Source organism: Vidua chalybeata, chromosome 4 (assembly GCF_026979565.1).
Source record: "Vidua chalybeata isolate OUT-0048 chromosome 4, bVidCha1 merged haplotype, whole genome shotgun sequence".
NCBI lineage: Eukaryota > Metazoa > Chordata > Aves > Passeriformes > Viduidae > Vidua > Vidua chalybeata.
Genome location: NC_071533.1, coordinates 70,638,569 through 70,660,234, shown reverse-complemented (window position 1 = coordinate 70,660,234; position 21,666 = coordinate 70,638,569). Strand labels below are relative to the sequence as shown.

Genomic DNA, 21,666 nt, shown 5'->3' with positions numbered 1-21,666 from the left:
CTTTTTATTTAGTGTTAGACTTGCTTTATTTATATAAATCACAATTCAAATGGAAGCTGTTTCTGGCTGCAGGTTGAAGACAGTGATGTGAAACTCTCTGAAAAGGCACAGCAAGTATTGAAGGTAAAATTAAATATTTTTATTAAACTAAAGAAGTTACACTTTGATGAACCAGTATTTGCAAAACCTGAGCTACTACCAGACTCTCTTTTTATTATGTGTGTTACTTCTCTTCTACAAGACTTGCCTGTTCTGCCTTGTCTTTTTCAAACTTTGACATGCAAAATAATATATTGTGTGTAAAAGTTTGAGGGTTTCTTTATTTCAAAGAATCATAAAACCCAAGAGCAAAAAGAGTCCTAATAAAACTATGATTTCATGGAAGTCTCACTGAACATTACTCATGGAGCTCATGTGTTTCCAAAAGCCCCTAAAACCTGATGCAACTTTCTTTTAACTTAATTAGCATGCTAATGTCTAAAGGAAAACACTCTAAGCACTAGGAAAAAAAAAAAAGAGTTTGGAATCTGGAAACATCTTAAATCACATGAGTTTCACATTTGTGGTGCAATTTGTGGTTCCCAGGAATGTTCATTAGAAATAGATTTATTTTCATGTAATATACTTTTAGCTCACTAGATTGACGAACTAAAAACAAAAAGCTCAGCCTTGTGGTTGTGACAATAACTTGTAACTTCATAGCTGCTGGCAAAACCAAAATGGGGAGAAGGCTTTTAAAAATTATCCTCTTGCCTTGCTCTCTTTCCCTGGTCCTTCTGCATCCATGCAGGAGAAGACTCTTTTAAAGAAGTTCTTGACTGATGCTGTTTGAAAAGAAAAGATTTTTTCTTGGAGCAAAAGCAGGAGAAAATGTTCCTGCCTGGATTGGTCCTTGATCCAGTCTGTGATGTTGCTGTTTGTTTTTTCCTCTTTAGGAAGACAAATCTTTCCTGGGCACTTTACTCACTGGGGGTGATGGAGTTTATATCTGTTCCAGCAATCCACAGGCCATGCCTGCAGAAGGTGAGATGTGGTTGGGGTTTTTTTGGCTTTTTTTTTTTTTTTTTCTTGTGTTGGTGCTTTTTGTTTTGTTTTTAAACATGAGAGAGAGGTTTTGGGATTCACACTCTGGTGAGCCAAGCTGTGCCATCACCTTAAACTTTCAATTTGCCTTTCCAAGTCTCTTGTGTTTAATTCCATGTCTGGTTTTTTTGTCCCCACCCTCTGCCTGGAAGTCCTGGAAGGAGAATTCCTGCTGAGCTTTGGGCAGACCTGGCAGGTGGGAGGTGGCTTTTCCCCATAGCTCACCTTCACAACATGCACAGGCTGGCTCCTCCTGTCCTTGAGAGATGAGCTGCCAGATGTTTTCTGCCTTTTCTGCCTCTTATAAAAACGAGGTTGGAAAGATTGGTCATTGCAGAAGTGCTGTGGGCTCCCAGCTCAGGAGGAGAAGGCAAATATTCCTCTCAAAGCCTCCTCCTGGAGCTGACGTGTTCCAGGTTTCTGCCACTGTCATTTTCTCTCAGGAATTCAGAGTTTGTCAGCTCTGCTGCTCACTGTGGTACACAAAAATGCCTGATTTTGGTCCTTCTCAGATCCAATCCAGTTACAGCTTTCTGACACAAGATCCCTGGCAGCAGCCTTGGATTATTCCTCTTTTTTTTTGGTGCCTTTTCCTTCAAGAACTTACACAGCATGAATATCCCAGGAACAAGACTGAAAACAATTTGATAGGACTGTTAGATTTCCCTCCCTGCCTTGAATTAATAGATACTTTTAAAAGCACAATACTTTTATATTCTATATATATATATATATATTTTATACAGAGAAGGTGTGGCTGTCACGGTGCTGATGTGCAGCAGGAGGTGGTGAATTTCTGACATTAAGTGCTTGGTGCTGACAGTGTTTAGAGGAGAACCTTCAGCTTTATTGTCTTTGCCCTGGAGCGTGGAGGATAAATAATGATGTGCAAGGCAATTAAACAGCAACCCTCACATGAGGGCAGCTGCTTTTGCTCTAATTGATCAGATTTCAAAGAGAAGAGGTTAATGCAGAGTGTGATGTTCAGCTATTTTGCAATGCAGTGCTGTGGGCACTTGTTCACTCAGTAAATAACTGGAGAACACTGGATTTTATTTGATTTTATTTTGGCATTGTTAAAACTGGCTCTGTGCGCCCCCAAAGAAACAATTTACTTTTTTTTTTTTCTTTTTTTTTTTTGAGATTTTTGCAGTTAAGTGTTTTACTAAATCTTGAGTTACAAGTAGGTGCTGTAAGGACCATTATGAAACACTGCAAGGAGTGTGAGATTTTTTTTTTTTTAGGTGTCACGTGGCAGTGAAGCTGATTTTGTTCTCAAATTTGGGCTCAAATTTGCAGCCCTGTAAAGTGCAAAAGGTGCATAAAATTCATGGAACAGTTTGGGTTGGAAAGGACCTTAAGGAACATTTAGATCCAACCCCTTGCCATGGGCAGTGACACATTCCACTAACCCAGCTTGCTCCAAAAAATTTAATTAATAAGTTAAATTTTAATTTAAAAGGTTAATTTTAAGTTATTTCTTTTAAGTTTAATTTAAATTTAATGTTTTAATTTTCCACTTAAACATTTTTACACTTCAGTTTGCTACAATGTTTGAATTTTTAATTGTTTTGGATGCAATCTTTACTTAAGTTCTTGTATTGTCGATTTTGTATTTCTGGAAGTTTGAAATTTGACAGGATGGAACTTTTTTTTTGCTTTTAATTTAAAAAAAAAGCCTCAGAATATTTATGGTAAGTGGTTCTGTGGGGTCAGATGAACTCAAGATGAAGTTGTAGTCATGATTCCTGCCCTTGGTAATGAGATCCAGTAAAGGCTGAATGGTTGGAAATATTATCCCAAATAAAATAAATGCTTTTATTTAATAAAAATAAAAAAAAAATCACTAAATATTATCCCAAATCAAATTTACTGCTTGTTAAATACAACAAAATCCTGCAGGAACGTAGATTTCTTCCTCAGGAAGAAGAGACAGTCATGAGAAGCTGAAATGTTGATTTATACTCATACAATCCTTTTTCCTGCAAATTCTAGGCAAACTGTATTTCTTTTCGGATGGAATTCTGTTCTGTGATCCCCACCACGGCAGCATTTCCATTCCCAAGAACCACATGAGTTCCATTTCTCTCTATGATGGGGTGAGTGTTTTGTCTTTTCTTTCTGTCACAAAGTTTACATCCATTTTTAACAATGATTCTGTTGGGTCCTGGTACAAAGTTGAGATTTCGGCTTCAGTTTGACGTGTCTGTACAGCTGTAATAACTGATGCAAATCACTGCAGTTCTGGTGCTGATTAACTGAAATTAGTGAGTAAGGAGGAGAGAATTTTGTATTGGAGTTAGCAATGTGCTGTTAATAGTGTGAAAACTGCTTTTTGTTAAAAGAAAAATTACATTCATCAAACATCTCACAGTGTGAAGGGATAACTAGAGAAGAGTTCAAGGTGTGGTGAAGTCATAGGGTGTTTTGGAGGGTGAAATGCTGATTTTTATTAAAAATAAATTTGAATCTCTCACTTGGCCACCAGAGCAGCGTTCAGGCTCAGTGGGAATTGAGAGGTTAATGATGGCAACTCAGCTCTGTCCACCTCGAGGCAGAAACACTGGGTTAACCATCACATCTTCAGGCTGGAAAAGAGATTATTTGTGTTGGTTACTGTTTCCTAAACACTGGGGAAAAAAAAAATCAGTTTCCTTTAGTTTCCCTTTTGTTCAGGTACAGTATTCCTTATTTATTCAGTGGCCTCCTGCAGCATTGTGCTGGATGATTTCATCCCACAATACAGGAAAGCAGTAAAATACAATAAAAATGTGATTCAATTGAGATGAAAACACAGCAGCTCAGAGAGTCTTACCTTAGCTGCCTTTTCTTGGACATCATATTGATTGCCTCTCGTTTAAGAAGCTATTTTAACACTGACCTTCCTTTGATTGTTTGAGTCAAGACACTCACTTTCATAAAAGTTGCTATTTCTGGGACCTGGCCATCATTCTTGAAATGATGCCAGATTTTTGTGTGAAGCTAAGCTTTGACAGGGAGTGTATTATTGTTCTACTGACTTGGCAGAATATGAGGGTGGAGGGTTTTGAAACTGTTCAGGAGTGACAGGAGAAGCAGGGGAATCGTTGGTTGCTCTTTCCAAAAGTTCTTTGCAGCAACGTGGATGGAAAAGAAAAAGGAGAACTTATTGTTCTGATTAAAATAAAAGCAAACTTTGCAGTGATGCAAAATGCAGGTTTTTTTAGAGGGTTTAGCATGATGCCTCTGAGATATTCTTCTTTTTAACTTGAAAATATCTGTACTCCTGCACGTGCTGCAGATTCCTGAAACTGAACTCCTGAAATCCCAGGGACTCATGCATGGAGGGCAGGGGAGATTCTGGCCGTTCATCAAGTGAACAAATATTACCAAGCAATATTTAGATTTCACAACAACATTAACATCTTGTAAAACTTGGAGCTGGCTCCTTTCAACCTCATGTCTGTGGGGATTATTGCTGCTGCTGCTGCTTTTCAGCTTTTTTCAATTTGTGGAGCCCAAAATGTTTTCCAGGAGCAGATTTTGTTGGACACTTCTCGTGCTGACAGCAGCGTGGATGAGTTGGCCCTGGAGTCACTTCTCAGGAAATCTCTAAGCCATCCTGCAGAATCCAGTATCTGTGGATTCCCTTCCAAAAGCCATTTTCTCTTAAAAGAAATTGTTCTCTTTGAGGAGAATATTTTTGTGTGTTCTTCAGTAACCTCAGTGACTTGGAGAGGATTATTTTTATGATTAATCCCTCAATCAGCAAAGCAGAGAGATTCTGTTTGCAAATGTCTCTGAGTTGATACCAATTCTTATGTAACAGTTCCCCAACTTGAGCTTTTTCTTCTCAACAATGAGTACAGTGAATTCTTTGCCCATTTCTATTGAAAGTGAAGGGGATGCCACTAAAATTCTGATTTGAGCCTTACATAATTGAATTCCCATTTCCCAGAAATGTTTTATGCTTCTAAATTGTTCTGATTTTCTAAAACTTTGATGTGAAAAGGGTTATAAGTGAGAAGGGCTTGAATATAAAACACTTCAGCATCCTGCAGATTTGAATATAAAATCCTGTCCTGGATTCCACAGTCATGGAATGGTTTGGGTTGGAAGGGACCTTAAAAACCAATTTGTCCCACCCCCTGCCTTGGGCAGGGACACCTTCCACTTTCCCAGGTTGCTCCAAGCCCCATCCAGCCTGGCCTTGGACACTTCCAGGGATGGGACATCTCCTGCCGCTCCGGGGAAAAAAAAAAAAAGCCCCAAAACAAACTAAAAAATAACCCAAGAAAAACAAGTCAGTGTTTTTTTCAGAACAAAAATGGAATTTGAGTTTAGTGCTTCTGAGGGAAACACAACCTGAGGGCTTCAGCCTCTCTTGTCACCTTTTTAGGTGGCATTTAAATAATTTTTCATCTGGTATCTGTGTTGGAGATGTGGATGTAGACAAAGAGTTTGTTGTTTGAAGCAGTAGCAGAGGAAGGGTCTAGATTTTGGTGTGGACAAGAGAAGATATTAAAATGTAAGCTTTGTTTTCAGGACAAAAGTTCAGTGCTTCTCTCAAACTCAGATCCTTTGTTTTAAACTTGTGATACCTCCAGTAGCTGCAGAGTGGAATCTGAGGGGTGCTCCACCCCTCCTGATCCATCCCTGTGCCATGCAAAGTAGAAAATGTTAATTTTAACTTGTCCCATTTCTTTCTTTTCCAGGATTCCAACAGCATCGTTGCTGCTCTCTTTATAGACTTCAAAAGTTCCCTGCTTCCTCATCTCCCCATTGAATTCCACACCCAGAACAACTTTCTGATGATTGCACTTTTCCCCAAAAGAAAGATTTATAAAGCTTTTTATTCACAGGTAAAGTGAAAAAAAAGTTTGGTTGGGGTGGGGGAGAAGCCATATAATTGCTCTGTGTGTTTAAGATGTGTGAGAAACTCAAATTTTTGCATGAATTTCCAGTGATGGTGCTGCTCGTTGTGTTTAATGCTCCCATGTGCTTTCACTTTGCCTTCTGAAGGCAGCCAGGGCTTTAAAATCTCCTTTTCTGAGCTGCATTTCAGTGTAGCTCTGGTGTCTAATTTGCTGCAGGGATTGTATGGAGTGGCAGAGGTTCCATTGTGTGTTTTTGTGGTCAGACACATTTGGATCGTGATCCTTGGGGAAGTGGAGTTAAAAAGTTTTTAAGTCTCCCATATGGCATTGTATTATTCCCTGAGTAGATTGGCTTCGTGCATTGTGCTGCAGAGGCTTTTAATAAACCCAACTTTATAACAATAGTGCTTTTGAGGAAATGAGCCTGGAGATTTTAGGATGTCACAAGGGTTTTAGGATGTGCTCATCACACTGGGTTGGAAAAGACCACCTAGCTCAGTGAGTCCAGTGAGACCAGTCCCCACTGGTCGTATTAATGGTCCCATAAAATGTCTCCTCCTTTTATCTTAAGTGTTTAAATTCTTCCCACTGTTCCACTCTGTGAATGGTTGGCAATCTGTTGTTTGTTTGTATTTGAATTTTCAGCCTATTTTATTAATTCTACTTCTATATCTGTTTTATTTTTCTTTTCTCTACCAGAACACATCCTCGAGATACTCACAAATCTCAGACCTATTCTTTCTGCTTTATTTGGCCTAATAAAATAAAACCAGATTCTTTTCAATCTATGCCTATAAAAAGTTCTTTTTTCTTCTGATAGTTGTAATGCTTTTCTTTTGATCTGGTTTTTGGCTGTAGATATCCAAACTGTTTGTAATATCTGAGATGAGGGTATTTGTTTCTCTGTTGCTTTTTCTCAGGGCTATTTATCCCTGTCCTCCTTTGAATTAATTTTTTTTTGCTGAACAGTTCCACACTGAGGTTCGGTTTGGGCAGTTTAAGTTTCTCATTTGGCACCACACCAGTTGCTTTGCTCAAGCAGATAAAACAAATCTTTTGTCTTCAGGATGTTCTCTCATGAACAAAACTCTTCATCAAATTGACTGTACCTGATTGTGTAAACCATGGAAATATATTATTATGTTTTGTCAGTATTTCCCTTCAGGTGTTTATTGATTTCCTCCAAAATTCTTTCTAAAAGTCTGTGTGTGCCTCACAGGTTACAAAGATTCACTAAAATTTAGATGCTGCTTCTATTCTTCTCAATTATCTGCCTTGATACCTCACTCACTGGAGCTATACTTTGATTATTCCAAGCCTCCTGGAAATAGGGGATTGCAACTGCCCTGTTACCCAAATCTGGGTTGGTTAAAAATGAGATGTTGAGCCCACAGAGGCGAAATCTGCTGTGCAGGATGAGGTGATGCCTTTCCCATCCTCACTCTGAAGGGTACAGGAGGAAAATTTGTTTAGGTTTTGGGATGTGTTGATTTCTCTCATGTTTTTCTTTGATGCCATAGCAGCTCTTTTTTTACTTAAGTTATACAAAAGGACCTGATCTATTTCTTCTGGGCCTGATATATTTCTATATTTCTAACACTTGTTAGCCTGACCCATGTTCTCACTTTATCCCCAACCCTTTGACTCTTTCAGAACACAAATTTCCCTTGACCATTCCTTTTTTCCATCCCTCCCAGGCATTTCTTTGAGTCCCTTCTGTGTGTTTTGAAGTGGTTGTTTCTTTAGTTGTCTGGATCCTTCTGCATGAGCAATATTGCCTTTGTTAATATCAAAAGTATATTTTATTTTGATGGTTTTTATCTCCTACCCTTTTGTATGGGATGCTGAGTTTTTAATGGAAAGCAGTCGTGTCCCCCCCAGTTGTTTTGTCTTGCAGGCAGTTATTGTGAAAAATGACAATGGCTGTTGCCTTTAGTTCAGAAAAGAAGGGAAATTCCAAACACTGACAGGACTTTGTGATTCATCTGAATCTGATTTCTAGGTTCCCAGTGCCATTCAGATTAATGTGTCTTGGCTGGAGCAATTGGATGTGAGCCAAAACATTCCCTAGAGAAACGAAGGGTTTCCTTTTCTTTGGGGAGGGAACAGAGTTTTTCTTCAATTTCAAGTAATGATTGCTGCAATCTCACCTCATGAAAATTACAGCAGTGCTTCCAAGAGACTCGAATTAATTCAGTTCCTGCTGTAGAGCACTTGGGTTATAAACACCTACATTTTTATCAGGGAAAACAATTCAGTACATTCCTAAAGCACTTCCAGCCTAGCCAAAGAAAAGATTGCAAAATCTGATCTGTGGATTTGAATTCTAAAATTGGAAGGGACCTCAAGGCACATCTCATTCCATGGCAGGGAATCTTCCACTCTCCCAGGTTTCTCCAAGCCCCATCCAACACTTGGACACTTCCAGGGATGTGGCAGCCACAGCTTCTCTTGTAGCAAAACCTTTATTGTGCAATATTTAATGGCATGTGAAAATGTGTCTGCTTTTTTTTTAGGTGAGCAAAACCAATTCCTAAACAAATTCACAGCAAATTTGGGAAAATAATGGCACTCATGCATAGATCTGGTTTATTCCAGGTTTTCTCTCCATGGCAAAACCAGACAAACTCAGGATTATCTTTAAGGGTTGTCCCAGAAGAATTCCTGTCTGAGGAACAAAAGAGGCTGTAAGTTCCTGCCAGTGCAGTGCAGTTACACAGAAGCTGCAATCAGAAAAATGTTGCTATTTATTGTTTTTGATAATAATTAATTGCTTAAAATTTAAAAAATGGTGCATTCTTAGTGCAACACTCACATTAGTTTTTTATTGTACCATTTAATATGAGCCCATGTGGTTTAAAGAAGAGAATTTTTTAGGTTTCTCCTTTAAGTAATTATTCTATTCCCTTCTTTTAGGCATTCCAGTGTCCAGAAGCTCTTCAATGCCTTGTCTTTTGCTTCTGGGGAAAGATGCAGGGAGCTGAAACTGTCTGCTGCCATTCCAGGGTTGGAGAGGTGAGAAATTACTTTTGTGTTCAAGGGATTCATTCTGTCAGAAATGAGACAAAAATGTTTTGGTAGATGTGATAGCCATCTAAAAATGTTTCTGAAATAATTCTGTCTTTACACTAGATTGTTTTTATTCTGAGATGAATTATTTTCTCTCTAACTTGCCCTTTTCATGCTCTTGTTTTAGTAATTTCCCAGCTATTTATATGGATGAAATCTTTTGCTGTCAATTGTAAGGAAGTAAAACTATTATTTTATTTTGTTTTATTTTATTTTTGGAAGGTTTGTGCAGCACTTCACAGTCAGCAGTGTCAGTACCAAGCCAGTGATGAGAGCACATCTTCCTGTCCTTCTCCAACAGTCAGAAACCATTTCTGACAGCAAAGCAGAAGGTGATAAGGTAAGGAAACAACTCCACAATAATTTCTAACCCTCATATAGAATATCTGGAATATTCTGTCAGTAGTTCCCTTGTAGTGTAATAAAATACTAATCATGTTCAGCCATGCTCTGCCTCCTCCTCCACTACCACCAGTTTTTTGTCTTTTTTTTTTCTGGTTATATACTTAATTATTTTCCATTTAAACAATCTTTTGGAAGTGCAAATGGCCTTTCAACCTGATGAAATAGAGGCAGAAAATGAGGTGTAGATCTTTAAGTGAAGTGTTTTCTCTAATGTCCAGAGAGACTTTGCCCTAAAGCAGCAGCTTGTTTTTATGAATTGCTGAATAATTTAACTGAATTGTTCTCTGGAACATAAAAGTCCTTTAAATAGCATAGGGGTAGCACATGATATTTAACATTTGCTGATATTATCTGTACAACACTCCTTTCTCTATAGGGGCAATAATAATTGTCCAGTTTAAGGTGTGCTTTAAATAGCATTTTCAGAGAAAATATTTCCTTGGAGCTTCCCAGCTTTTGAAATCTGCTGAAAACAAAGCCAAAGCAGCAGGAATATAATCTTTCCTTGCAATATTGCTGGGGTCTGATTCAGAGACTATTCTGAAAATTAATAAACCCTTGGGAACGTTTCAAAATCTGATTTTAAGGTTGGTTTAACTGTGGCTTTTTAAAAAAAGAAAGAAAAATCTCTATGAATCATAGAAAGCAGCCTTTTTGGTGTCTGCACCAGTTTGTTTCTGTGATTATTTTGTGTTTAGACTTTCCTTTGTCCCCTGTTCCTGTGTTGCAGGTGATCATCACCATCATCACTGGGCTGCCAGGCTGCCGTTCCAGCGACCTGTGTTCTTTCCTTGTCACTTTTACCAAGGAGCGTGGGAGGTTGGTGCAGCTCTGCTTACACTGATCACCAAAAAAAAAACCAGCTTGGCATGAAGGCAAAACAAAAAATTATCACTGTTTTATTTGGTGGTTTTTTAAACCTCATTTCAGACTGCCAGGTAGATTTGCCCATAAGTGTATACATTTAGGCAGAAAAACAGCACAGGAGATTTCTTTGTTGCCCATTCCATGTGGTGAAGAGCTTCCATTTATTGATTTGTAGTGATTCTAATGTGCTTTTTTTTTGGGTTTTTTTTTTTTTTTTTTTTGAGAAAAGACTGTACTAACAGTCCTTGCCACAGCATTGTTTTTAATTTAGCCTGATTTGAGGTATATTCTGGGCATCTGTTGTATGGCAATGAGATAAATCTGCTATAGGAATTTGCTACTCTGTGTGTTGATAGAACTACTGGAAAATAAAAAAAAAAATCTTATCCTTTTAATTCTTACAGCCAAACACCTTAGCATTTAGACTTAGCCATGTTCTGCACTATTCTTTTACTTTTAACTCAATGTCTTGATTTTATCAAGTTAATTCAGAACAGTTTTGTGGTTCTGTTATAGGGCAAACATGTCAGGTGACTTTTGGAGGCTGTGTAATAACACATCTCCTCATGTTTTCCTGCAAATGTCATTGTTACTTTCCATTTTTGCAGTGAAATATTTTCATGCGCAGAGTCTTGAATTAGATTTGTCTAATTTTTGTTTACTGCATCACTGCCAGTGATCAGAATTACTCATATGATGTACAGCTTTGAAAAAAAAAAGCTGGTGAACATTGTTTTATTGAGGAAAAAAAAAAAAAAACAACAAAAACCACCCACAAATCCCTTGGGCAGCCACATAAAAAAATGTGCATATGCTGGAAATGATAGAAAACCAAATAGATTCCCCTTCCCCACATGGCGACGTGGAACGAGACCACCATGAGATGACGAGAGATGTGAAATCTTTGGGCTTGTCAAACTTCATTTTGCTCTGTTGCTTGAAAGCAGGAAGAAACCAGAGCTGTTCTGTGCCAGCACATGAACTGCTTTGCTCGTTGTCTGTGCTTCAGGTGGATTGTTTATCGGCAGACCATGGACAGCCCGGAGTGTTTCAGTGCTTCCCACTTCCAGCGCTTCCTGGCCGGGCTCCTGGAGGCCCAGCAGAACCTCGGGGTCCACACTGGGAAGAGAAGCAGGCTCCTGGTGGTGCTGCAAGGGTAAGGAATCCAAACTCTTGGAATTGTTGTGTAGAATAAGGCACTTCTGGTTTGCACATGGACCAAACTCAGCTTTTCTGTCCCTCTTGGTTTTGTTGCTCCTGTAAAAAAATGTGTCCTTAGCCTTCCTTCCATGTTCTGGGTGCACTCACAGCCCAGAACCCCCCCTGTGCTGGGCTGGTCCCTCAGTGTGGGCAGCAGGGGAGGGGGAAATTCTGCCCCTGTGCCCTGCAGCTCTTAGGTCCCAACAGCAGAAGGACTTGGAGCTGCTGGAGAAAGTCCAAGGAGGCCACGGAAATGCTCTGAGTGTTGGAGCCCCTCTGCTCTGGAGCCAGGCTTGGAGAGCTGGGAATGCTCACAAAGCTCCAGGGAAAGCTCAAAGCCCCTTTCAGGGCCTAAATGAGCTCCAGGAGAGCTGGAGAGGGACTGGGGACAAGGGATGGAGGGACAGGACACAGGGAATGGCTTCAGATTGAAAAAGGGGAGATTTGGGTGGGATTTGGAAGGAATCCCTGGTGGTGAGGGTGGTGAGGCCCTGGCACAGGGTGCCCAGAGCAGCTGTGGCTGCCCCTGGATCCCTGAGGTGCCCAAGGCCAGGTTGGAGCAACCTGGGGTAGTGGAAGATGTCCCTGGTTGTTGCAGGAGGTTGGACTAAGATGACCTTTAGAGATCCCTTCCAGCCCAGTCTGTGATTCTGACTCCAGAACTGCCAGCAGAGATCAAACTGTCAAAAATCTCCTGTTGCCTGATAGAGCAGGTGATAGCAGAGGAGGACTTAGTAATGTGTGTTGGCTAAATGCCATTTTCCTTGTGGGATAAAGGTGAAGACTGAGCCACCTACCTGTGTTTGACATTTCCATCTCCAATGTAGCATTTGAGAACCAGGATCATCTTCTGAGTCATTAGAAGGTGACATAAACCAGTGTGAGGGAGGCACTACTCTGACCTGGCTGCAGTGACTTCCAGTTCATCCTTCTCACTGAGGATGTACAAATGGAGCTCAGCATTTCCATTCTGATCATGCTAAAAACCATCATTTTTTCCATGTTAGAGTCAGACTGATTTATTTTTTTGTGTAATTAGTAGGGATGGTGTTAAGTCCATTGATGGGCAAAATAACTGATACTCTGGTAGCAGCACTGGCTTCAGGAACAGATAATTGGAAGTTTTCCATTCTTTATGGATAGTTGGATGTTAGTACAGACAGCTTTAGAGAAGCTGGAGTTCTCTAAATATCCCATTCAGTTGATAACTGACAGCAGAGAAAAGTTTGTAACTGGCTGAGAAATAAATAACTAAAATTAAAACTCAGGTTCACCTAAGCCTTGATGTCACACAGAGATAAAATACAACAGTGGTTGAAGTCCTGATAAAAAATTGATGCATTAATAGTAGAAACATATTTAAATTGGGATGCTGATAAGTGAGAGAGGCTGTTATTTTATTCATTTTTTAAACTCAATTTGTGCTTAATTTGCTTGGCATTAGGCATAAAATGTTTGTGTTACATTGTGCTTTTTGTGCTTTTTGCAAGCTGGACCTTCCAGTTGTTCAGTACAAAGTTCATGCTGTTTTTCTCTGGATTGTTAATAATTTAATTTTAATGTAACTTCCAGTCAGCTTGATTTGTCTGGATTTGCTTAATTTGTCTGGATTTGCCAAGTTCTGAGCTGCTTTCCATCTCTTTTGGTAGCTCTTTTGGAAATCCAGTTTTCCTCCAAGCCATGGATTTCTTCCTGGACAGGGAACTGTTCTGGTTCTCTGAACCCATTTTTCATTTTGGTTTCTTGCAGGTACACTGATGTTATTGATGTTGTGCAAGCTCTGCAAACTCACCCTGACCCAGATGTGAAATCTTCTTTCGCCATTGGTGCAGTCAACACCTGTGTGGAGCCTCTGAGCTGCTACATGGAACACAGGTGTGCTTGGAAATATTTCTACAAGTTTAAGAACAGATATGTTGATTTTATGGTATCACTTTTATAATAATTAGTGATTTGTGATGGTTAAAAGCCACTGAACTGACTTAAATCCCATAAAACTGTTTAATAATCCATCTTGGAGGAACTTGGAAGTCCTGTTTGGTTTATCAGGATGGCACTTGGTTTCCACTGGATATATAATTATATAGAATTTCAATAGAAGTTCAGCTCCTAGAAGAATAAACAAAGATTGTTTAAACACAAATATCTGGTTAAGGGCTTTGTAACATTTGCACAGTCATTTTTCCTCTGAATAATTCTCTTTTTTGCGATCTTGTAGTAAGACTAAAAATGGAGATGTGCATCCCAGTTTGGGTTATGGATTCTGCCACTCCTTTTGGATGTTTAAAAAGACTTTACAGGTTTAAAATATGGCATTTAAGGGAAACAATCCCTGAAATGGGGAAGAGAATGACAAAGCACGGAAGCCAAAGCATTGCAAGTGTTAAAATCTGATATCCTGGGTTACTGCAGAGCCAGGGTGGGGAGGAAATGGTCGCAGAGCCAAGTCGCTGACCTTTTGAAATAGTTTGGTTTCATAGTAAATGTGTGTGCTCCAGACTTCAACAAACATGGAAATCATTTCTCAGACCTACCTGTAAAATTGTAACACTCCAATTTTTTAATTATGCCTTGCAGCTGATTTGATAAAAGTAAGTTCCAGCAGTTAGAGTTTTCGGAGTTGGTAGCACTGCTTCTGTTTGTGATCAAACTGTGCATCACAGCTTAGAGGAGAACTGCCCAAGCAGTTTCTAAAAGTGCATTCCTGACATTTCCTGGCTGTTCTTAAACACTAACCAACGTGCTGCTTGTGCTTTGCAGTAGTCAATAAATAGACCTTACCTTGCTGCTTCTTCTTGTCTCTGTGACAAAGATACCAAACAAATATTAAAGACTACATAAAAAAATTGGTGAATTGATGCTGGAGTGCTGTTTAAACTTGTTCTTTCCATAATTCTAGGAAAGACAAGTTAATTTCTGTTTTATTTTTAACTTACTAATGTGTCACTAGTCGTGGTACTGTGTAGTGTTACAGCAGCAGCAGCCTGCAGTCCTTTAATACTGTTTGTCTCCTGAAGTGCAGAAGCAATGGAAGGAAGAGGCTCAGCCTGTGCTGTAGATTATTTACATTTTGCTTTGGAGTTTGTTCTGATAAGAATTTACCAAGTAGCCACACAGTGCCAATGGCAAACCTCGCAGTTGGGAAGCTTTGGTGATTTCACTGTGAGAATGGAACAGAGTGGATTTCATGTCTGGCTTGACACTTGCACTCAAGAAAATCAAACCCATTTCCTGCCTCGGAGTTCATCACTGTAGAGATCCAGCTCTTCCTTGAGCATGGGATCAAGCTTTTCCCCATTCTGAATTCGCAGACCAGGCCAGGGGAGAGGGAGTTGAAGGGAACAGGTAAAAATCTCTTCTTGAGGTTTTGTGTCCGTGATAAACATCCTGAAAATAATTGTCACTTGTCACAGCAGCAGAAATTGGCATTCTGTACATCCAGTCTTTCTATGAAAAGTTCCCACTCTTTGTAAGGCACAATTCTTTAGGGCAAACTTTAAATTCCTATTGTTTAAATAAGAATTAAAATAAGATTGAAGCGTTTCTGACTCCTTAAAGTACAGAAGAAATTGCATGGTGGGAATTAGCTCTTAAAACTGATGGAGAATTAAAACCATCTACAAAAGTGATTTTTGGGGGAAAAGTCCTGAAAGACATAAGCTGTGAGGATATTGCAGTTACATGGATTGAGGAGAAGAAGCATGAAAATGGTTTGGTTTGTGAGACTCTGTCAGTGTTCAAGTGAATGTAAATGTTTTACTTAAATAATAATATCTATTCTTGATATGTGAACTTTTTGGTTTTTTTAGGCTTCTTTTTCCCAAGTTCTTGGACCAGTGTTCACAAGGTATGTGTCACTTTTCCTGACTTTGAGCTCTACAGGACAATAACTGAGCCATGTGGCCAAATAAATACCTGTATTTATTATTTTGTGCTATTAATACACGTAGCCAAAGGGTCATGGTAAACTCTTGGAGGTAAGAACAGACAATCTCTGTCAAACCTCATGGGCAGAAAATGAAAAAATTCTGGAGCATGATCCATTTTGAAGTCCTCATCTGCAGGATGGGTTTCCTAAGACCATGAATTAAACTGCTCACATTGAGCTGTTGTAACTGGGAGTGAAATGGATTGGAGTTCCACCCTCCTTTGGGGATGTGTGAGGAAATGGAGCTTTCTTCTCATTTCTGCTCTATTAAAAAGGGAAAAATGAGGGGTGACCTTGTTCCCCAAATGCTCCCCTTGGTGTGGCCTGGAGGGTCCTTGCAGGGCTCATTGCTCACTGCAGCAAAGCAGCTCAGCTGCAGGGCTGCTCCTTACCTGTGTGTTCAGTTTTATATCCTGAAATCAATCACTGCCTGCATTGTCAGGCTTGGGAATTAGAGCAGGAGTTGGCATAAATGGGATATGATCCTTCCTCACCTCAAATCCCTGCCCCAAGTGTTCAAGGCCAGGTTGGGTTTATTTTATCTTCATATTTAAACGCAGTTGTTGGAAAATCAGAGTAGGATGCTGTGCTCTTCTTGTGGCTGCTTAAACTCTGATTGCTCTGCTTGGCTGCCAGAGTGGTGCCACCTCTTTTTCATGTGTGAAGAGAACCTTAAAGAATGAAGTTGTGAACAAGCTGGACAGAAAGTAGGTGCTGTTATATTAATCAGTATTTTATTTGGAGAAAAGCATTTGTGCTCCAGATTGGAAAATTATCATGTGTACAGCCACTGGTAAAATTGAAGAGAGCAGGAGAATGTTAAGAATATGAAGAATTATTAATTACTACAGAGAAGTTAAAGGTCCAAATTGTTTTATGAAAGAATAAATAAAACAAATACCCAAAGCTTTGTTTTCCTTAAAGTGAATTTGTACAGACTGGATTGGGTGAGAATTGGTTATTGTTGAAGGAGAAACTGCAAAATGTCCAGGCCAAGAGTAGCTGATTTTCTTGCAGTCCAAATGCTGTAAGAATTACAAATACTGAAGGTTAGAGGAATGTTCTTGGGGCAGGGAATAATTTCTGCACGTTGCAAAGTGTTGTCATCCAGTTCTGTGATACAGAATGTGACATCAGAGAGGTCCCTTTGCATAAAGAAATTGTTTCACAAAAATAGGGGTAATTTTTGTGTAAAAGGTTCAAGAGGAAAAGTATGCTTTGAAGTGAGATGTGGCACACTTAAACTTTCCAGACAGATGCAGAATTGTGCCACGTGTGCAGTGGAGAATTTACATCTGCACAATTCATAGGAGCACAGACTGGTTTGGGTTTGAAGGGACCTTAAAGAGCATTTAGTGCCACCCCTGCCACTGTCCCAGGCTGCTCCGAGCCCCATCCAGGCTGCCCTTGGACACTGCCAGGGATCCAGGGGCAGCCACAGCTCCTCTGGGCAATTCAGAGACAATTCATTGTGGTTTCACACACCTGAGAATTCATTTTTGGTGCCACAACAGCCAGATTTGATGAGACATTCACACAGAGATATTAATTCCTATTTTTGGGATGTTGTGCATGCCAATATTGTTTGTTTTGCTGTGTCACCAATTGGCCAAGACTTTGTTGTGTTGATTTTTGGATTTTTTTTTCCCTAGAAGTTTGGATTGAAGGTACTTGAGATGATACTTTGTGTTTAGATTTAAATGTTTATTTTTTAAATTTGTGTTACAGTTTTATAGGTAGTGAGTTTTGTATTTAGTATCTTACTAATAAGGTGCAAAATTGTTATCTATTTTTTGTTATAAAGTTTTTTAAGGTTAAACTATGTAATTAAGAAATGATACTTAAATTGTTTTTACTTTTAACTGAATAATTAATTACTTGAAGTCCACAATGTGGACTTTTCTGTCTAATTACAAACTACTACTCAAACTTATGAAGAAGGACTAACTTCTGTTCTAAAACTTTTATTTTATATATATATATTACTATATTTTAAAACCCTAAACTCAAAGTTTTTTACTTTGTGATATTATATGCTTTTAACTAAACTATATGCTTGTAATTTTAGTGTTATTAATTAATTTTGGAAGCTTTCTTTATGGCTTCAGGCCAAATGTAGTGGTTTTTTTGGGAGTTAATACATGTATTGTATTAACATGTATTAACATGTATTTTTTTGGTTTTTTTGGAGTCTGTTAATACAGAAAGTCTAAAATTCTCAGTATCTAGAACTCTAACAGTGTTGTACTGGGCTTTGTACAGATCTGAAAACAGAACTTTGTGGGTGTAAGAAAAGCCAAGTGCAGCCATAGGCAAGTAGGAATTAATTAGAGTTTGGATCTGTATTTTTTCCTTCTATCTTCCAAATGTGGGGAGTGAGTTGGGTTTGCCTTTTGCTGCCTTTCTCTGTATCACAGAGGTTCCTGGGCACGTTAGCAGTGTGACATTTTCCAAAATTTCAGTTTGGAGAGCCCCAAGACTGGCAGAGGCAGATGGGGATTGGGGAGAACTGACAAAGCCTCGAGCAGAATGACCAACAGGAGTAACCCTTGCATACTTCCTTAAACTTCTCCAAAAATTCCTGCCACTATCTGTGTGCTGTAATTCCCTTTTGTCTCTCTTTTTTTTTTTTTTATATATTTTTTTTTTCTTGTCTTTCTGTCCTTTCTTTCTTGCACAGAAGCTGTAAGATGATACCTTCCTAGTCTAAGGGCACCCTGGCATCCCTTGTGAAACAATTTCATATAGAACACCAATTAAGACATCACCATTGTTAAATATTCCCATTGTAAGTTTGGGAGCAAAGAGGAGCCATTATTTTCATACAGCATATGTATTTTTAATCCATCCCTCCTGTTCCTTTCCTGCTTCCATTGAACACACTATTCCCCAGGCTGCAAGGGTTCTTTTCTTTAGAGGAGTGTATAAATAAAGATTTAAACAAAACTGGGTGGTCTTCAAAATGCATCTCTTAGAAACAGAGATGGCAGTTTCAATAGAAAAGGTTAAATTTGTTCCTTACTGAAGCCGTGGAGGCACCTTCCAGTTCTCAGGAAGTTGTTTTTCTTTGGATTACACTCCCTGTGCATCAGTCCAGGGTCATGAACTGGTGCCTGTGATCCCAACACCTCCAGGATTTATGGCTGGGTGTGAGCAGAGCCAGAGCTCTGAGCAGGCTTCTCCTGCTTCCAGAATTGTGTGGGAGTTTCCAGTCAGGAGTGACAGGGAGTGCCCTGGGCCAGGCACACACGGAGCAGAGATTGCTGGAGAAGGAGCAGGGGTGCTGAGGAGGAGATGAGCTGATTTGCTAGATTTGATTTCCCCTGAATCTTTTTTTTTTTTTTTTTAATTTAGAGCTTTTCCAGCTTAATCCTTGACAGTTATGGATCCTCTCTCTCCAAGGCATGGTGCTGCCAATTGTCCCATGGACTCAGTGGCAGCTCTGTAGCACAGCCACAGGGTGGTGGTGGGTGATTCAGGAATCTCAGAATAGTTTGGCTTGGAAGGGATCTCAAAGCTCATCTCATTCCAACCCCCTTCCACCATCCCAGGCTGCTCAAAGCCCCATCCAACCTGGCCTGGAATATTCCAGGGGTAGAATTATTACCTTATTCATATTTTTATCCTAATTTCATGATTAATATCCCCAAGCTTGATATAATTTCAAGCCTGCACTTGGCTTAAATTTCAAAGGGAGCTTGCTGTCCTCCTTCCCTCTTCCCCCTCCTCTAAGAGCAAGTGTGTATTGGAGAAGGCATGGATGTTCCTGAAATTGGAGTGGAAACTTCTGTGCAAGGTTAAAAGAAAAGGAAATACAGTGATGGGATTTGTGCTGTTAATGAAGTTCTGGCTTGGAAGGGTCAGTGATGCAAAGAGTCTGGGAGTCTGTGCTGCAATGCAACTGCCCCAGAAATATTTGGTGCAGGAATTTGTGTGTAAAGCAGCCTTTGCATGGATTAATGTGATTTAAGACTTGTGTAAAGACCAGGAATTACTGCAGGCAGCAGATCAGGTGTGATCAGTTGTTACATCTTTGCTTTGCATAGTTGGAGGCAGAGGAAATGCATCCTGGCTCAGTTGTTCGTGGATATTGGAGATTTTCTTTTATTCTTTCCACTCCACTTGTAGTCACAGGAAAGTGTCAAAGCAGGGCTGCACATCTTGAGCAAAGAAATAATAAATATTGTAATATTACAGAATTGTTTAGGTAGGAGAAGACCTCTAAGATCATCAAATCCAATCATCAAGCCAGCCCCACTGCCCAGTTCCCCATTACCCCTTCAAGAGCCACATCCAGGTGTTCTTTGAACGCTTCCAGGGATGGGGACTCCACCACTGCCCTGGGCAGCTCTGCCAGGGCTTCACAACCCTTTCCATGAAGAAATATTTCCAAATATCTCATCTAAACCTCCCCTGGTACAACTTGAGGCCGTTTTTCCTTTCCATTTCCTCTCCATCCCTCAAGCACCAAGTGTTGACACTGCAGTTTCTTTGTGGAACTGGCCTGAAAGTCAAATCATGTCATAATTGGTAAGCAGGGATCCTATAACTGAAATTAACTGGATGGTTTTCTGTTATCTTTTTGATGCCTCATGGGTTCAGTCTTGCTGTCTGAATAACCTTTTGGAGTCTTTAAAGACAAAAAATAACCCCAAACCCTTCTCTTGTTTTTGGGAGTGACAACTGAGTGTCCAAAATACTGATTTTTTGCTGTTTAGTCTCTTACTGCATGTTGAATTTACCAAGAGACTTTACCCCTTAGTGTTCTTTTTTTTTTTTTTTAAACTAGTCCCGCTCAAATTGATTCTTGTATGGATTTGTTATTTTAATTAATAGATTCTATGGATTGAGTCTGAATTGATTCTGTTAGATGAGAAATTCTCTGCTTTTTTTTTTTTTTTTTGTTGTAGTGGATTTTTTTGTCTTTAATGAAAGAATGCAGTGAGAGGGAAGGAAAATAAGAGAAGAATGGTTGGAATATCACTGAATGGTTTATTAGTCACTGTTTACATGCCTGAGCTGTGTAAATTATCCCCATTTCCTTCCACAGGACTGGTGAGTAACGTGGTTTTCACAAGTCATGCCACAGAGCAGAGGCACCCACTCCTCGTGCAGCTGCAGAGCCTGATCCGAGCAGCAAATCCTGGAGTTTCCTTCATCCTGGCAGAAAATGGGATTGTAACGAGGTAACTTTCATCAGGATTTATCACTTCTGGCACACGGGCCACGAGCACTCAGAAACTTCTGTTCTCATGGTTGTACTCTGGTGATTTATAGGAAGGAAATGCAGATTTTTCTTAATTGCTTCTCGTGCAAAAGGGATTTTCCCTTTACGTTTATGGGCATATAAATACAGGGATTAGGAAATGTGTGTTTTGTTTGCAGAGTGTAATTTATGTTGCTGTTACTGCCATACTCAAGGAAAAGTGCTCTTAATTTTACTGTCACTAGCACATAATGTTTTATGTAAGTAGATAGTGGCCATTTTATTTAACTCAGAAAATTAAAAATCTTCATTTTTATCTCTTTACAGGAACGAGGATATTGAACTAATTCTCTCAGAAAGCAGTTTTTCAAATCCTCAGATGATGAGAGCTCGATATTTAATGTACCCTGGCTGGCAAGTATCTAGACTGAGAAGTATTAAAACTATTTTTCTAATTAAGTTGAAGATTAAAACGTTTCACTAGCTTCATTTATATTTTTTTTCCCTAAGACTACTCATTTGGAAATGGCAACAGCTTTGTAAATCATCTTTAAGAGAGCTGATGATTATTCTTAGTGGATACAAGATTGCTGCCCTTTTATGGGGGAAAAAGCTCCTTTCTGGGCACCATTTAAATCAATGGCAAGATTACTGTTGCTTTCCAGAAGAATAGGCAAGAACCCTGTGGGAATAAACTGGGAAGGATTGGGATGGGTGAGGTCAATAATGAGTGGAGTAATTTCATCCTGACAGCTACTCAGCATTACTGGAATGAACTTGCTCTGTCAGCCTGGCCATTAGCAGAGCAATTATTCACAAAACCCAGGAACCTCAGTGACAGCCTTGGCACAGCTGAGGCACAAACCCACGTGGCACCAAACTTTCCACTGTGAGCACCGAGGGAGATTTCTCCTGGCTCAGGGCTCTTCACACATCTTGTTGCAATTCTCTCTGCTGCACCTTTTTGGCAGAAATCTGCAGCTGTCAGCCATCATAACTCCTGGCTGACCAGGCTCTGTGCTGGAAACATCATTTATTTATCATACCTTGCA

The 21,666-nt window shown here is 39.6% G+C and overlaps 1 protein-coding gene across 1 annotated transcript in view; it reads left to right on the top strand.

The window, feature by feature from the left end:
* Positions 1 to 21,666, top strand: part of DNAAF9 (dynein axonemal assembly factor 9) — a 70,792-nt gene that overhangs the window by 36,982 nt on the left and 12,144 nt on the right. Inside the window, exons 19-31 of the mRNA XM_053940561.1 lie at positions 73 to 123; positions 936 to 1,023; positions 3,079 to 3,182; positions 5,778 to 5,924; positions 8,538 to 8,626; positions 8,856 to 8,954; positions 9,231 to 9,348; positions 10,144 to 10,232; positions 11,290 to 11,436; positions 13,230 to 13,355; positions 15,290 to 15,327; positions 20,459 to 20,594; positions 20,942 to 21,028. Coding sequence (XP_053796536.1) covers positions 73 to 123; positions 936 to 1,023; positions 3,079 to 3,182; positions 5,778 to 5,924; positions 8,538 to 8,626; positions 8,856 to 8,954; positions 9,231 to 9,348; positions 10,144 to 10,232; positions 11,290 to 11,436; positions 13,230 to 13,355; positions 15,290 to 15,327; positions 20,459 to 20,594; positions 20,942 to 21,028 — 1,319 coding nt within the window. The remainder of the gene's footprint in view (positions 1 to 72; positions 124 to 935; positions 1,024 to 3,078; positions 3,183 to 5,777; positions 5,925 to 8,537; positions 8,627 to 8,855; positions 8,955 to 9,230; positions 9,349 to 10,143; positions 10,233 to 11,289; positions 11,437 to 13,229; positions 13,356 to 15,289; positions 15,328 to 20,458; positions 20,595 to 20,941; positions 21,029 to 21,666) is intronic.